Below are 18483 nucleotides of genomic sequence, written 5' to 3'. Positions count from 1 at the left end.
AGTTCACGTCCTTTGAAAAGAGGAGCTGAGGATCAGAGGAGTTATTCTCCTCCTGTCTACAAAGTGGTAAAAAGGTGGAATGCATCCTGATTCCTTCATGTAGTTTTTGGGGAAGCCCAAAGTGAATTTCTCCTAAGCGGTCATCCAGTGCTAAGAGGCCCCCTTATTCAGCTATCAAGCATTCCTTGGACTTTGAGCTCTCTCCTTCACCACATGCGAATGCAGCTAATGAAAGATCAGCGCATAATAAGCACCCTTCCCCAAGCACACAGTACTTGCTCATGAGCACCCACCTGCAGCCAAGTCTCATTTGGCGCCAGAAGGTGAGCATGTGGCAGCTGGCACCCGGATTTGACTACAAGTTTACTGACATCGAACCCACTTCCTCAGGACTCATCCATTAGTTGTTGCTTAGATGAGATTGTGAGTTTAACACAGAAGAATTCCTCTACTTCTCAAGAACTTCAGAATTTAGCTCCTTCTGATATTTCTTCGGATGAAGAGATCTTAGAGTAACAATCCGCTACTCCTTTTGCTAGCTTACTAAGATACTTCTTAGTAGCCTTTCCAACATTCTTCACCCCTGTGACTCCACCTTCTCCTGCTTCGGCCTTTTATATGAGGAATCAGCAGATGGAATCATCTAGGCTTCTGAATATAGTGCTTTCCCCCCTCTTCGAGGAAAGCTTTAAGGGATTTAGATAGTTGGCGTTCAGATGAGAGAGAGCAAGGTAAATGACCTTTTGCACCGCGCCTTCTCATTGGTTAGCATGATGTATAATTCTTATGTTACAGGAGAAGTGCCCTCCCTGGGAGTTGGTGTCTATCCTGTTAAGGTGATGTTTTTGACTATGGAGGTGGATAACCTAGTTGAAAATATTTTCAAGACTTTTGAAGTCCTTAGCTTTCTGGACTGGACAGTTGGAGCACTGGCTAAGAAACTAGAGGACTACACATACCTGCTGGAAGAGTTTTCAGCAGACTTTTAGGAACTCTTTACTGTGCTGATAACACCATTAGAGATGGCTCTAGGGAGTTGGCCTCCTTATTTGCAACAGGGATTTTGAAAAAGAGGGAACTTTGGTGTTCCTTCACCTATAAGGGCGTGACGGTACCTCAGAAGTCTGCCTTGTTCTTTGACCCTTAGATCCCAATCTATTCCCACAGTTAACTGTTCAAGAGATAGCGTTGGCACTTCAGAAGAAGTCGACACAGGGCCTGTTGATGCAGTCAACCGTGTCCTAAAGACCCTTCTAGTCTTCAAAACAAGTCAGCCTCTCCTCTTCAGCAATATCCTTTTGGAGCATCTAGACCTAGACTTCAGACCAGACCGCGCTCCAATCTGCGTTCAGTTCATCAGCCAGAAGAGCCTCGGTAAGAGCGAATCCTCGTAGATAAAAATTCAGTCCTCCGTGCTGCAGTGGGAGTGAGACTTAACCATTTTTGGTGAGAATGGGAAAGCAGAGGAGTGTATCAGTGGGTTTTATTAGTATTGAGAGAGGGATATACCATTCCTTTCGGGGAGAATCTTCCCTCAATTTTGGAGCCAGTTTCATTGACAGCCTACTTGTGTATGCAGTTTAGCCACCGAAGTTGCTTCCCTCATCAGCAAGAAGACAGTCAAAGAAGTAGATGATGTCAACACTCCAGGCTTTTACAATCGCCTTTTTGTAGTCCCCAAAATATTTGGGGGGTTGGAGACCTGTCCTGAATGTCAGCGCCCAAAACACTTACAATGGTCCTCCCATACTCGTGGGGGATGCGTACCAGGCCACCGGCGAATAGCTAAAACCTGCAAATACTTGGAACCCCCTCTAAAACTGCTCATAAAACACCATCCTACATCAAATTTCCATCAAAATATTGTGGTAGGATCACAAGCAAAGCAAAGCAAAGCAAAAACAAGATTTCCCCACATTAACATTAGTCTGTCCAGCTACCAAAATTTCCCCCTGCCACACTTTCCCTCTTTACGTTACCAATTACTAACAGGACTACAGTGGACCCACTGTATTCGCGTTCTCCAGATTCGCGGACTCACACATTCGCGGATTTCTCTGGGGAACGTTTCCCTGCATTATTCGCGGAAAATTCGCGCATTCGCGGTATTTTTCTATGATAAATATCCACAAATTCCTGGTTTTTTTTTATGAATTTCATCATAAAATGCACTTTTTGTGATAAAACTATTAAAAAAACCAAGTATGAAAATTTTTAGTGGGTTTTTCTTGAGTTTTAACTAACAAAATAGGCTGTTTCTAGCATTTTCATAGGGGTTCCAAACATTCGCGGGTTCTAGCTATTCACGGGGGGGTCAGGTACACATCCCCCGCGAATACGGGGGGACCACTGTATTGGTTTAACAAGGTAAAACACAAAAACTCTAAAAAACCATGTACTCACCAATTCTTGACATAATCAGGGCAAGACTCTGTGCTGTCCAATGGATACAGTCGCTGAGACACAAACTCATCCACTAGCACCCAACACCAGACCAACAACCGCCAAATACAACACCACAAATCACTACACAAACAAACACCAATCAACATCAAGATTTCTCAACAACTCAAAAAAACACAACAAATCACTAACACAAACAAACACCAATCAACATCAAGATTTCTCAACAACTCAAAAAAAACATCAAACACAACATACACTCACCAGCTCAACAACCATCAGATGGACACAAGCACAACAAACTCTATTTCTGGGCTCAGCTCGTGTCGGCCTATGAAAGGATCCTTAATATCATTCTTTCTAGGCAAAATTATCTAAATTACCAGAGAAAAACAAATTAAGAAAATGTCAGTAAAAACTGAACTCGCTCACTCTATAAAAGAAGTGTCGGTGAGAATAGGGGCGAGTGGGATCACTACCACGAGACATTCACCATTTAGACCTTCCAATCAAAATCCCCACTAGAGAGAGCTGATACTAACGGGTGATGCGGCCGCTACTACTACTACTAGGGACGCCACGGACAGCAGCGCCCCCTAGCGGTCATCCTTAATTATTAGCAGTCCGCGTTGTAAGCATTTTTTCACGTGTGCTGTTTATCTTTGGATTTACCTCCTTTTCTATCATGGAACGTGCTGCCATCGCATCGGCTAAGTTAAGTGCCTCATAAGTAGTATTTTACCGTATTTTAGTCTTCCAGGGACCAGTATTTTCCTTCTAATAGGTCATATACAGTTTCCCGGTCGACTCGTGGCGGCGCCATGCTGCCTCATGTTAAGAATTCCCGGTCTTCCATACTGGGACTTCTTGTACTTATGGGCTTACTATATCACGTTCATCGTTTTTTACATCGCCTTTTTAGCTAGGTTAGCCCGTTTACCAATTCTCTTAGTTTGGTATTTAGGGCTATTCTGTGTTTCTGGCCCAGCATCCCGGCTCTTGCTCTTCATCGGCTATCGCTGGCTCCGAGTAGTCTTCTGTTCCTCGGAACAGTTTGCCTCCTCCTGGGCTTCTTTTTCTTTTACTAAAAGTGTCTTTTCCACCTTTTACGATGTAATTTTATTCTATTTAGGGTGTTAGGCTAGCCTAGGTGCATGTCCCATGTATTGGTACAGCCTGGTTCACGTGGCCCTCCCACGGTTGTGTTGCTATCGCGGCTTAGGCCACTTGCGGTCACGTGTTCCATCGCACCTTACCCTTCCCCTTCCCTCCCTACCAGGTATAGGGAGGGGTCTGGGGGACCCCTTGGTTGCCATGACAACCTCAGTAGCCTTCCTCCCTCCTTCTCTGAGGAGGCCAAGGGTTCTTCCCAGCTGGGGTATAGGGCGACCACTTGTTTCGGGTACCGGGTCACCGAGCGGGTAGTTGTTGGGACGGGGAGGAGTAGGCCACCCCCCCCTCTCTCTCTCCCGCCGCGTTACACCGGGGACCCCCCCCCATTGCTCAGTCCCACCTTTCCCCCCTACTATAACGAACGGAGCCTTCCGCCGCAGCCGGGGCACCTTTGGTTATAGTTCGTCTGGCTCCGCCAGCGGGCGGGGTGGTCACTACTAGTGGTCTATTGCTTGCCTACTATATCCTTCCTTTTTCCCCGCTAACCGGGGGAAAAGTCTGATATTTATTTTCGTTATTTTTAAGGATATACCCTAATTTTACGATGAATTTTAGTATATATACTGTGTGTATACCATCTCCGTCGTTTTCCGTCGTGGTTTCATCTCTCACCACCACACCTGGTTGGATTCTTTCTCTTGTCTCCGGCGTAGCCTTGGACAAACTCCAACCATCTTGTTACCACACGTATTATGGCGGGGCTCTGGTTTAATCTAACTTTCTCGCTCCGGCATGCAGCGGAGCAATTGTTAGGCTGTAAGTGTTCTCCTGATGCTTATGTATCTTTCCACTTACAGGCTACCAACTGTCAGGTCCTAGGGTGCAATGCGACTCTGTACGACCCCTGCGCCCCCCACGATGAGTGCAGGTCTCACGCCGCGTGTGCCACGACTCACAACGCCATGATCGTCTGGCACCCGGAAGCCTGCGCCATCTGTTACGACCTTGTCAGTCGCTGGTGGGGGGGGTAAGTCGATTTTAGACTTCTTTATCGTATTACTAACAACACTTAGTCATAAGCTTGTTAAACCCCGTCCCCGCCACTAGAAGCTTCATTTCGCCTTCTCTTTCAGGCTGCCGGTGTGAGGGAAGTCGCCCTAGCAACCCTGAAGGCTTGGGTGGGCGGCTTCGGGAAGAACGCCGCCAAGGGCCAGCCATACATCTTGGATAAGAAGCTGGCCGTTCAGATCTTCCCCGGCGGCAAGTCAACAGGATACGTTGACCCCATCTCTGCAGCCCCTCTCATCGCCTCCATCCAGGCAAGAGGTTGCAGCAGTCGTTCGGGCCGTGGCCACGCAGGAGACGGTCCCAGACGTCGCAACCTTGGACCTTAATATTGAGCCTATGGCGGTAGGTGCGGAGGATTTGTTGGTTGAGGTAGGTGTGTCGGGTGCCCAAGGTCTTTCCTTGGGCGCTCCTGGATCTTCTCCTGTCCCTTCTTCTACTGCTTCTTTCCAAGGCTTTTCGGGATCTGAGATCCCTGCCCGCTCTCCCGCTCTCTCTGTACCCCCAAAGGTGAAGGGACAGAGAGAACAGAAGACCCTCCATAAGACGACTTCTAAAAAGTCGTCGTCGTCTTCTTCAGCTAAGAAGTCTTCGACTTCCTATGCTGACGCGGTGAAGGCTAAGCCGAGCTCTTCATACTCCAAGAGCTCTAGAAGCAAGGCTTCTAAGGAGAAGGCTCGCGCTCCTGCTGAGCCAATGCCTTCTCCGGCCTCCACCGCATCCACTCCGGCAACGCCGGTTGGAGTAGCGGGACCGAGCACCTTTGATCCCACTGCCTTCTCAGCAGTGGTGATGCAACAGGTAGGAGAGATGGTAGGCTCACAGGTCTCCGCCCTCGGAACCAAGTTCGAACAGATGTTCGCACAACTGTCGAGCACTTCTGAGTCAGTCGGGCCAGTCCATCCAAGATCTCTCTAACAGAGTTAGAGAGAATGAGGACCGAGTAGCTGGGCTTGCTCAGGCTCCCCATCCAGCCTCCCCAGTAGCAGGTGCTGGTATTCTCCAGCTACCTCCTTATGAGTCGCTACCACCAGCCTTCTCCATGGATAACCCATGGAGAGTGGCCGCTTACGCTCCATTCAAGGACGGTATGATCTCTGTCCCGGAGTGTGGAACTCGAAGGATTGAGGACTTCGAGTTTTATCCTCCGGGATTGACGCAGCCTTTCATTGGATATGCTAGGCTGACCGTGGCGGCCCTCACTAGGGAGGACAAGATCTCCAGAGAGAACGTGCTTTATAGTAGAGAGCACGCTCAGCGGGAATGGGTTCACTGCCTTGAGGACTGGGAGTGTACCAACACTAAGCTCCAGGCTTTCAAGAGTCCTTTTACTATTTTTGCGACGGAGGAGGAGGCTTCTCTTCCGTTCGCTACCAAAATAGTGGAAGCGACTCTTCAGCAGTCCTCAAGGATGAGCCCATGCCACAGCTGAAGGAAGCGGATTCTACTTCTCCGCTCTTTCCAGCCTTCGGAGAATTGTGGGAGAACTTGCCTGCCACTTTCACGCTTGGTAAGCTCAAACCGGACTGTGCAATGGACCAGTTTGGCGAAAAGCTTCCAAGGCTGCCTGATACCTTGATCCAGGCAGAGTTCGACGCTCGAACTAGGTTTGGAAGGTCCCTCAATTCTCTAATTATCACTGAGATGGCTGCTCTATCGTATGGCACAGAACCTCTATTTAAGATTCTGGCCAAGTCCTCAGCTTCAAAACGGTTCAGAACGGATAGCTTTCGACTTCTTCCAAGCTAGGAGGAACTGCCGAAAGCACGTTCTGCAGGAATTGCACTATTTAGGCACGAACCTAATAGACTCCTGGCTTCCAGCATGTGGGGGGCGGACCTCTTCCCAGAGTCCGCTGTGAATGAGGTGCACCATGAGGCTGCTAGGCTCAACCAGAGCCTTAGAGCTAGGTGGGGTATCTCCTCTAAGAGGAAACAAGAATCCGCCCCCGCTGCTGGTAAGAAACTAAAGAAGTCTGGTAAAAGGTTCCAGCCTTACCAAAAACATCAGCAGCAACAGCAATTCGTTCAGGCCGTCCCAGTTACCCAACAGGGACAACCTTCAACCTCAAAACAGACCCAACCCATCCTCCTGTTGTCTCCTCAGTCGCAACCCTCGACCTCCTACGCACTCTCGCCGGCCTTCAACCCTATGTATGAAGGTCAGGCTTACCCTCCCTTTAATAGGCAGTCGAGAGGTAGCAGAGCGAGAGGCCACTTTCGCCAGCGTGGCACAGGAAGAGCGACAAGGGGTAGGCAGTTCAGAGGAGGGCGTGGAGGTCAACCCGCCCAACAACAGTGAGGCTCCCCAGGTAGGAGGGAGGCTGTTCCTCTTCCGTCGCAGGTGGGGGTTCAGCAATTGGGCACAGAGCATAGTGTCCAAGGGATTGGGTTGGAGCTGGATCAAAGATCCCCCTCCAATCAAATCATTTTATCAGGAACCTTCAAAGGAATTGACAGATTATGCGAGCGAACTCCTTCAGAAAGGAGCTATTGCGAGAGTCAAGCATCTAAAATTTCAAGGTCGCTTATTCAGCGTGCCAAAGAAAGGCTCAACAAAAAGAAGGGTAATCTTAGACTTGTCAAGGCTAAACTCTTTCATTCGTTGCGACAAGTTCAAATGCTTACCATCTCGCAGGTAAGGACCTTACTTCCTCGTGGAGCCGTCACATGCTCCATCGATCTTACAGACGCATACTATATATCCCTATAGCCAGGCACTTCCGCCCATTCCTAGGATTCAGACTAGGAAATCAGACATTCTCATTCAAAGTGATGCCCTTCGGTCTGAATGTAGCCCCCAGGGTATTCACGAAAATAGCAGAAGTGGTGGTGCAACAATTGAGAACTCAGGGGATAATGGTAGCAGCATACCTCGACGATTGGTTGATCTGGGCACCAACAGTCGAGGAATGTCTCAAAGCCACAAAAAAGGTAGTTCAATTTCTGGAACATCTGGGGTTCCAGATAAACAAAACGAAATCCAGACTTACTCCAGATCTCGTTTTCAGTGGCTAGGAATCCAATGGGATTTGTCTTCCCACAATCTGTCAATTCCAGTGGTCAAACGGAAAGAAATAGCCAAGTCGGTGAAACAATTTCTCAAATGCAAACAAACATCAAGGAGAAGCCAGGAAAGAATCCTAGGTTCTCTTCAGTTTGCCTCAGTGACAGACATCCTCCTGAAAGCAAGGCTGAAAGATATAAACCGAGTTTGGCGAGCGAGAGCAAACGCCAAATCTCGAGACAAGTTGTCAGTAATTCCACAGATCCTTCGCAATCAACTCCGTCCATGGACAAAAGTGAAGAACCTGGCCAAGCTAGTACCCCTTCAATATCCCCTTCCAGTGTTAACCATTCACACGGATGCCTCCCTGTCCGGGTGGGGGGGATATTCTCAATTCAAACAAGTTCAGGGGACTTGGTCAGTTCAGTTCCGCCAGCTCCACATAAACGTTTTGGAAGCAATGGCAGTATTTCTTACCCTGAAGAGACTTCTTCCCCCGAAAAAGTCTCATCTAAGACTAGTTTTGGACAGTGCAGTGGTAGTTCATTGCATCAACAGGGGAGGGTCCAAATCCAAACATGTGAACCATGTCATGATAGCCATCTTTGCACTAGCAGACAAACACAAATGGCATCTGTCCGCCACTCACCTGGCGGGGGTAAGAAATGTGATAGCAGACGCTTTGTCCCGGTCGGTCCCTCTGGAATCAGAATGGTCCCTGGACGGCAGGTCATTCCAGTGGATATGCCGGAGAGTCCCAGGTCTCCAAGTAGATCTCTTCGCTTCACAGGCAACAAACCACAAGCTCCCTTGCTATGTGGCCCCCAACCTGGACCCTCTGGCTTATGCCACGGACGCCCTGTCGTTAGATTGGAATCAGTGGAGAAAAATTTATGTCTTTCCTCCAGTGAATCTTCTCTTGAAAGTCTTGAGCAAGCTGAGGACTTTCAGGGACTAGTAGCCCTGATTGCTCCAGACTGGCCCAAGAGCAACTGGTATCCTCTGCTTCTGGAATTGGGTCTTCGACCTCAACGGATTCCCAATCCCAAGCTGTCACAATCAGTACAAATGAGGACTGTGTTCGCTTCCTCAGGAATTCTTCAGACCCTAACTTTATGGACTTCATGAAGTTTGCGGCTAACAAAGATGCTAACATTGATCCACAAAACATCCTCTTCCTAGAATCAGATAAGGGAGAGTCAACTATTAGACAATATGACTCAGCTGTTAAAAAATTAGCATCCTTCCTGAAAGAATCAAACACTACAACCATGACAGTTAACTTAGCTATATCCTTTTTCAGATCCTTGTTTGAAAAAGGTTTAGCAGCTAGCACTATTACTACTCATAAATCGGCTTTGAAGAAGATCTTCCAGTTGGGTTTCCAGATAGATCTGACTGAATCTTACTTTACGTCTATCCCTAAAGCCTGTGCTAGACTTAGACCTTCTCAAAGGCCTACTGCAGTCTCATGGTTCTTAAATGATGTCCTCAAACTAGCATCAGATACTGACAACTCGTCTTGTACATTCATAATGCTTCTTAGAAAGACGTTATTCTTATTAACGCCTAGCTTCAGGAGCTAGAATTTCAGAACTGTCGGCTCTATCCAGAGATGCGGTCCATGTGGAATTCCTCCCCTCAGGAGAAGTTCTGCTTGCTCCGGATCGTAGTTTTTTGGCTAAAAATGAGGATCCTCTTGCAAGGTGGGCTCCTTGGAAAGTCATCCCACTTCCGCAAGATCCTTCTCTCTGCCAGTATCAACTTTAAGAGCCTTTCTATCTCGCACATCCTCAAGATCCTCAGGTTCTCTCTTCATGAGAGAAAAAGGTGGTACTTTATCAGTAAAAGGAATTAGACAACAGATCCTTTACTTCATTAAACAAGCCAATCCTGATTCATTTCCAAAAGCACATGACATCAGGGGAGTAGCCACCTCAATTAACTATTTTCAACATATGAACTTCGAGGATCTTAAAAAGTATACTGGATGGAAATCTCCGACAGTCTTTAAACGTCACTATCTAAAGTCCTTGGAATCTTTAAAATTTTCTGCAGTAGCAGCGGGAAACATTGTTTCTCCTGATACTGTATAGTAGTCATAGTATAGATCCAGGTCTCCTTTCTACCTACCTCGTCCAACATGCCTCACCCTATCGCCATGCTATTCGGATACTCTAGCCTTAGCCGCTGAGATCATATTGGTGGATTGTCCCCTATTTTTTTGCTAGGGACATCCACACTATGTACTTATAATGTACTTCAGTGTACCTACCCTTATTTTTATGCTAGGGTAGGACACAATGTGTTTGTATATTAGTAAATACCTTATTTAAGTGAATCTATTTTGTTAAATTGCATTGCATTATTGTATATTATTATTATGTTTAATATAAGTTAATTTTAAGTACTTTATATTATTGGCTTTCTTTTTATGTCATTGTTTAGAATAAGTTAGCTTTAAGTACTTAGTTTATATTCTGTAATACCTGATTCACTTATATTATATCCCTCTTTTTTACAACTGATTTTCATTTGTCCTTTTTCCCATCTTGTCTGTTTCTCTGGTACTCTTTCATAGGCCGACACGAGCTGAGCCCAGAAAAAGGATTTTGACGTAGGAAAAATCTATTTCTGGGTGATTGGCTCGTGTCGCCCTATGAAACCCACCCTGTATTTGTTTGCCCTCCCTGCAGGACAAGATGTTCATAGATTAAGGATGACCGCTAGGGGCGCTGCTGTCCGTGGCGTCCCTAGTAGTAGTAGTAGCGGCCGCATCACCCGTTAGTATCAGCTCTCTCTAGTGGGGATTTTGATTGGAAGGTCTAAATGGTGAATGTCTCGTGGTAGTGATCCCACTCGCCCCTATTCTCATACCGACACTTCTTTTATAGAGTGAGCGAGTCAGTTTTACTGACATTTTCTTAATTTTGTTTTTCTCTGGTAATTTTAGATTAATTTTGCCTATTAAGGATCCTTTCATAGGGCGACACGAGCCAATCACCCAGAAATAGATTTTTCCTACGTCAAAATCCTTTTATTCAATATCAAAACAATAAAAAAAACATACATTGACAACTGACCACCAATGACTGCCTTCAAATACTACCTCCACTGACTGACTGCCAAATACAGTGTGATCACTTCTCACTCCCTCAAGGCTCCACAACGGGATCCGCAGACAAACCCAACCACTCGCCAACAAGCAATTCACTCACTAAATACCCATACACCATTCTCTCTCTCTCTCTCTCTCTCTCTCTCTCGCTCTCTCTCTCTCGTCTCTCTCTCTCTGTCTCCTCTCTCTCTGTCTCTCTCTCTCTCTCACAAGTGATCCTTGAGAATGAGATGAAGATGAATTAGCCGTGCAGTCTGATGAATGACGATGAAGATATGACTGCACAGCTAAGTAGAGGAGTTACACATCTCTGAGGGCACCTCTTCACCTTCAGGAGGTGCTTCAGGAGACACTGACTCAGGCAATCTGAGAGACACTTCTTCAGGCGAATCAAGAGGCACTACCTCAGGCGATTGGGGAAGCACTACTTCAGGGGTTTGGGGAGGCTTTGGAGGGTCCTTCTTCATACCTGTGATGAACATAGTGATTGGCAGCTACTGTCGTTGCTTCTTCATGGTGGTGAGGGCTTGATTATAGGGCTGCAATGCCATATCAAGAATGTTGGAAAACTTTAAAGAGTAAGAATCCCATGTTAAAACAAACTCCTGAGCATCATTTACTGCTCTGAAGGTTGCCTACTGAAGTCTGCTGGAGCAGTTGACCACCCTTGACCCAGAGCTCCAGGACCCTACTTGATAATATCCTCAGCATTAAGCCTCTTGCTGAAGCTGCCAAGGCAGCAGGGATGGACAATCCTGCTGGAGGCACCACTGGGGGAAGTGGTCTCAACAAAGGTGGAAAAGCCAGGGGGCACGGAGAAGGGGTATGCACCTCTTCTCATAAAGAGATCACTTGGGTGATTGCCACCCCACACATTCTTTGCATGTGGCTTCTCTTCTGCATTCTCACCCCCAACACAAAATGCAAATAGAATGCAGATGTACTTCAGTCAGGGACATAAATTTACTACAGGACTTAGCACTTGCTTACACAGTGACAGAAATTGGGTTTTGTGTCCTCCATGGTAGCCATGAAACACACAGAAGCGGGGCTAAGGAACAGACATGTGGATGCCACATTACACGCTAAGTCACACAGAAAATCACCCATATAGCTGCGAAAGCACAAAAAAACTCAAGAGCTGTCTTACTTCAGTACAACAAAACTATAAATACTAAAAGGAATAACCCACTGGACCACTGGAGGAGCACAAGGCACTAAGAGGGCAACATCCCTGCAGAGGGAAAAACAAAATGGCACAAACATGTGACACACACAAAGAATAATCTCAGCTAACGGGAGATGAACAGAGTGGCAAAACGCATACACGGATGGCTGAGAACAAAATGGAAGAGTGAGGCCAGAACAGATCACATGTAACTCATACGTCTACACAATAGGATTTTGTTTTTTCTAGTTAATTTAGTAATAGCTGCAGGGTGCTATGCACTGAGAAAAGCCGTTTATGAACATAGGTTCATATTCCCTTCCAAACAACTGAGATTCCAGAATGGCATGTGATACTGTGAAATGATGTCAGACCTGGTGTTCACTGGTGGGAAACTTATTTTGAAGACGTTTCAAGTTAGGAAAGGGAAATACAATTAGAAACTAATGAAAACTTTTTGAGTTAGGAAAGTGAAATATAATTAGAAACTAACCTTCATTATATACTCTCAGGATCATCCACGCAAATTCCAACATGGCATAACCTCTAGCCTCTGTGAGAGAAATTAATACATGAAGACCATTCACCAATTGCTGGGGGGACTGCTTTAATCTACACTTGTCACTGCTCTGAAATTAAAAATATCTTGAAATTAGTTTCTTTTAATAGGAGACACTGACAATAAAAAGCTAGGAAGTGTGATGCACAAAATCCATGCAAGCTCAGGTGCTAACATGTACACAGTTAGGACGAGGGGAAGGTTTTGTAACTAATCTCGTGGGATGGAAACTACTTGGAATGCCAACCTGCCAACATAACATATAATTTTGGACTAAAAATCAGCCTCCTAATCCCTAATCTGATGTCAAATTGTAACTTAACTTCCTAGTTATATGTCCTAATAAAACAGATGTTGGGGAAATAATAAGCTTTTCAAATTTTGTCTCCTATTTTTGCCCTCTGTTTCTCCATAAAAAAAAAATACTTTTTTGTATTCATCAGTGGCGTAACTAAAGGGGGCGGGAGGGGCAGCCTGCCCTGGGCAGCACTGTCTAGGTGGATGGCACTCTGGTATCTTTTGAGCAGGTCTGGTATAATTCTAGATTTTCTATATTTGTCTAACTGGAATGCTGAAGAGTGATTTATCGACTCTGCTGATGGACTTTGATGATGTTATCAGAGAATTTGCTTCTAACAAAGCTTGTAGGGTTCTGTTGTAAATCTGCTGTATTGTTTTTGTTTTAGCTATATGAAGTAAAATAAATTATTGAGATGTTAAGGCTTAAAAATGTGTTTAATTAGAGTACTTTTCAGTACAGGAATGGGGCGGCACTTTCTGAGCCCACCCTGGGTGTCAATAACACTAGTTACGCCACTGGCATTCATTATCCTCTGCTACAGAGTTTTCTCTCTCTCCTCTCTTTCACACACACATATGTAAGTGTTTACATAATAAAAATATGGAATGTTAGTCCATATATATAAAAGTCTAAAACTAAAGAGGTCAACCAGATTGCTTGCAGGAATGTGATCAGACTAGAGACGCTAAAGATGACGTATACAATAAGTATGTAGGCTAAGATAACATGCCGTCACCTGTAGTCATTCATTTGTTTATAAACATTAGTCCAAGCTCCCTGCTTGAGACAACTACCCCGACCTATAATTCATACGGCCTACGTGATCTGTAGCGTGTCTCATTTGATTGTGTGTTCGTATGAAACTATGTCATTTGTATGTATGTTCATATGTTCGAACTACTGTCTGTTCCTTCATAACTTGTAACAGAGATGGTAGACAGCAGAACAGAGTTAGCTATCGTCATTAGAAGACCTGTACCTCTTTACCTAAGCTTTATCATGTAGAGGAATAGGATTAGCCATCATCATTGGCAGAAGCGAACAAGCTATCGTTATTAGAAGACTTGTACAATCATACCTGATCTTCACCATGTAAAACTTCAGAAGAATATATAATTTTTTATACTTAGTGTTTTCTACAAGAACCTCCTCACCGAACCAACATGAGTTTAACACATCGTCGTAATAACCAACAAGATAATACCGACTTCGTAAGTGATCTACAAACCCCCAGACACTCCATTGAAGATGGAAGTGCAATACCAACCGACTTTGCGTAAGATTATCGCTAGTCTAACATTACCTCATAGGGCGCCTTATCATACAAGGCACAAGCCCTAATATTGGTGGCCAGCGTACCAGAAGAACTCTACAACGTCCTACGAAGAAAAAACAGAATAATAAATCATGAAGTCAACGACGACGAAAGCAACAGATTCTTCAAGCAACCTAGTATCATCGTTAGTGAGCGACTTCAGAAAACAACAAGATTCGTCAAGCAACTTAGTATCATCGTTTAGTGAATAACTTCAAGAAACAAAACCGACGTGTCTTTTCCTACGGCAACACAAGCTTCGTCTCTCATTAGAAGAATCATTCAAGAAAACATCGTTAGTGAGCGTTTCCGGCACTTCAAGAAACAAACCGAACGCGTCTGCAGCATCGGATCTTTCAAGGGCTCGAATCATCGAAACAACGCGCACGGAGGAAACTCAAGCCAAACCAGGTCATCCGCTAAATAGAGAAGGAGGACCAAGGCCGTGTGTCGTTATCGGAACACCGTGACTTCCCACAAAAGCAAGCTAAGTACAATTTTTTATTCATTTGGAGTAACTTTGAGTGTTTCCTTTGCAGGTCAAATTTCGTTATTCCTGTGGCTGAAGTTACGAGACATTCTTAATCTTACTTTTTTACAGAAATTATCTACATCATTGAGATTTCGCTACTGCGAGTTTTTTATCTTTGAGTGTCTGTTTCCAGAAGTTCTACTGAAATATCATAATCATATACTATTTTAATTTTATCATTTTGGGTGATTATTAATCCCTTACGTAACAAATCATATTAAACAGTGAATATGCGTTTACGCAGTGGACGTCTGTATTTATACAGATGCATGGATAGGGTCGTTAAGCACCGTAGTGATTAGAAAACACACAAAAAACAAGTGGAACACCCGTACAAATCTATATAAATTAGAGGTAACACTATTTCGGGTCATGACAATAAATGCTCCTTTGCAAAGTCCCGCTTGCAGTTTTAGCCTTGAGTTTTTTGAGTTATATAAAATATCGAACCTCAATGACTCAACTTAACTTTAAAAATATGGCTGGATTGCAAGGAATAACATGTCTGTAAAAAACTTTCATCAGGCTAAATGCGCTGACCAGGATCCCTCACTATTTCAAATTTTAGCAAAGAATGAAGTACAAACAGTTAATATTGAATGCAGTAGTGATAACTTGTCTTATTAGTAATCGCTCAGTTCCTAATAGTTCGTCATTCATTGCTTTATACGTAACCAGCAACATAATGCTAAAAACACACAATACGTTGCCGATGGTAATAAAGAGAAGGATCCTAATTATTACAAAAAGAAATAGAAACAGTAGCCCGTTCAGAATCAAACAAGCAAACTCGGTGACTGTGTCACCTAGTCAAGCGGTCAAGGTCAGTCAAAACTGCCGACGTTTTCAAAGCAAAGCAAATTCCACACAATAAGCGACTCTAGCAGAGTGGGGAAAAGCGATGTTGGTTCATACATACCGATATCTTTTTGAACTAAAAAGGATTTTTCCTATGAAACACACGACCGTATAAAGTAATCAGAGCAGGTTTTAGTTTTTTTTTTTTTAATACGTAAGTTATTATAAGTAGTGGTGGATAAAGCCCAACTGTACGCGCCGTAAAAATTAGAATATCTTGTTTATTCCTTTAGTACACGTAATATCCTGTATTTACGGACTCACCGTCTGTTGTTCGAACTTCCCTAATGAGAAGTCCGGATAAGCGAGCGTTTACAGATACCTCTATAGTTATAAAAAACATTGATCTGTATCTAGTGTAATTGTAAGATCCATCTAGGGGTATACAAAATAGTATCTTACATCCTGCAAAATAAGGCGTGTTTATCAAAGGAAAATCCTATAAACCTTCAAACATATTAAAATCCGTTTGAACAAAAATGAGACAGTTAATCAAATAATAACTTATATAAAGGAACTATACATTTGTCTCATAAATCGTAACATTGTTCAAATGACCCAACAGAATTCTCCCACAACCGCAGTCGCACTTTGCACGCAAAATCTCGAGAAGCATGCACCCTCGAATGTCTTAGTGCGTGTAAAAAAGACTTTGCTGGGAAATGAAATTTTAATCCTTCCCGACACTCTGAAATATAACGATTTCCGCGAACAAAGCCCTAGACACAGTTGACTCGCAGCAACATGTTAATCTAGTAATCCACAAAACCTATACATATAAATATTCGCATTTTCTTTATTGTTGCTAATTTTAATCCCGCCCAATCAGTCGTGGATGAATCTCTCTGTTAATCTATCTAAAGTAATATCCGTAAAGTCATTCAAGCAGAGGTGATTCAGCAGAAATTTTTTTTAGTTTTTACCTGAATACCAGGAAGTTTCTCCACTAGCGAGTGATCTCTGGGAAAAACGGATGTAATTTAACACAAACACGTCTAAGGACAAACATAAAGCTATTTACGTACCTTCGTATAGATTCTCAATAAAATTTCAAAATAGAGATAAATGACGAAGTTGAAAAATGTTAGTAATAGGAGTCATTAGGAAATCAAATAAGCCCATATAATTTTTCCCTCAAATGTCATGCCATAAAAGATCGGACTTGGCGTATCTGCGTAGATTCTGTCGCTTAAACAAGGAAACGACTCCCGATAGTTTCCAGTGCGATGTACCGACGACATCTTATCTCTGTTAGGTTAGAATAAATTTTTTTCACCAACTTGGACTTACTTAAAAGCTTTTACCAGATACCATTACCTAAGTGATTGTACCTCATACACCGTTTTCAGCACACTCAGGGGACATTATCAATTTTTACGTATGCCTCCGGCTTACGTTGCGCCCCAATTACAATATAGTGTTTGGAGACTTTAGGGGATACCCTACATGCTTATATGGTTGGTCTTATAATCTTTTCTAAATACCTTAGAAGTACATTCACATAAAGTAGAGCTAGTGCTACAGAGACAAAGACAAATAATCTCAGAGTAAAATATCTAAATGTGAGTTTTTTAAAAACCGAACATGTTTATCTAGGTTTTATGTGTCTGGTCAAGGTCTTAAAGTAGTCCATGGTAAGGTGTCGGCTATTCATAACTTTCCGGTACCTATTAACATAAAAGGGGGATACAGCACTTTGGCGCTGTAGTGGGTATTACAATCGTATGTAAATATGTAACTCTTCAATCATGACAGCTCCTTTAACAGATCTTACGAAGAAGAGCGTAGATTTATTATGGTCTAAAAAGCATCAACAGGCGTTCGATATCTTAAAAGCGGAATAATGCAGCTCACCTAACTTAAAAATCCCTGATTTAAATAAGGAAATTTTTTTTTATTGCAACAGACGCCTCAGACCAAGGGGTAAGAGGGTACTACTTCAGTAATATGATAAACAGTTCTTTCCTATAGCTTTTTATTCACGTAAACTAAAGCCCTCTGAAAGTAAATATGCAGTAATAGGCAAGGAAGGGCTAGGTATATTTAACTCACTAGTACATCTTAAGTTCATAATCTATGGCTATCCTGATAAAATCCTTACTGACCATGAGTCATTTACCGAGTTTTTTCAAAGGCTTTAATCACAGTCCAAAAGGAACTCGGTGACAAATGATCATTCAGGTCTTTGGAGCCAAGATAAGATATCTACCTGGGAAAGCAAATATCATAGCTGACGCATTATCCCGCAATCCCGCACCATACAGCAAAGAACCATTAATTGGACTAAAAGATATAGAAACATCCGTGCCATTGTTAAAACAAGAAAATTCCTTAACCCAAGAGATCGCGAGCATTGAATATCTGGGTCGGAGCGCAGAACTGTTACAAACTGAACAAAGCAAGAGTCAACAGACATAACCCAAAACAATAAACACTTCGAACGGAAACAGAGTCAGCAGCAATAAACACCAAACAATAAACACTTCGAATGGAAACAGGGTCAGCGGCTAAGCAAAAACAATAAACACTTCGAGCAGAAACCCTAAAGCAAAAGTATATTTAAAGTATGTGTATCAGAATTATGTAATCAAATGTAATATTATATGTAGGTCCGTGACGAGGAAAACCCGAAGAACACAGCAGATGACTAACGACCAGGTAGTAATAATAATCTCTTTCATACCAATCGTCATAAACTGGTTGCATTCCGTCATCCAGGGTTCCCTACTATGTCACAGAAAGCCAAATCACTATTTTACTGGCCTACAATGCTTACAGATATAAAAAGCATATAACTAATTTTTTTTTTGTAACACGTGTCATGAAAACAAGGGGATACACTAAGACACCTGTCAGTTTAGGAGCCTATCCTGTGCCATATCAATCCTTGAAAGAATATACGTAGAATTATTAACAGAATTACGAGTCTGACAGAGGGAATACACACTTCTTAGTGTTAATAGTTCCTGACACGTTATATAGAATTAATAGCACTAAACAAACACCGCAATTGAGTGCGTTAGGAATATTTATGAGTGCTAAATC

At 43.5% G+C, this 18483-nt stretch overlaps 1 protein-coding gene across 4 annotated transcripts in view; it reads right to left on the bottom strand.

Moving 5' to 3' along the window:
- The window catches only part of LOC135222808 (uncharacterized), a 271962-nt gene that overhangs the window by 175981 nt on the left and 77498 nt on the right, over window positions 1–18483 (bottom strand). For all 4 annotated transcript variants that reach the window (XM_064261110.1, XM_064261111.1, XM_064261112.1 and 1 more), the window contains one exon: window positions 12367–12502. In XM_064261110.1, coding sequence (XP_064117180.1) covers window positions 12367–12502 — 136 coding nt within the window. The remainder of the gene's footprint in view (window positions 1–12366; window positions 12503–18483) is intronic.

This window comes from Macrobrachium nipponense, chromosome 8, assembly GCF_015104395.2.
Source record: "Macrobrachium nipponense isolate FS-2020 chromosome 8, ASM1510439v2, whole genome shotgun sequence".
In the NCBI taxonomy this organism is placed as follows: Eukaryota; Metazoa; Arthropoda; class Malacostraca; order Decapoda; family Palaemonidae; genus Macrobrachium; species Macrobrachium nipponense.
This window is presented reverse-complemented; position numbering and strand designations above follow the sequence as displayed.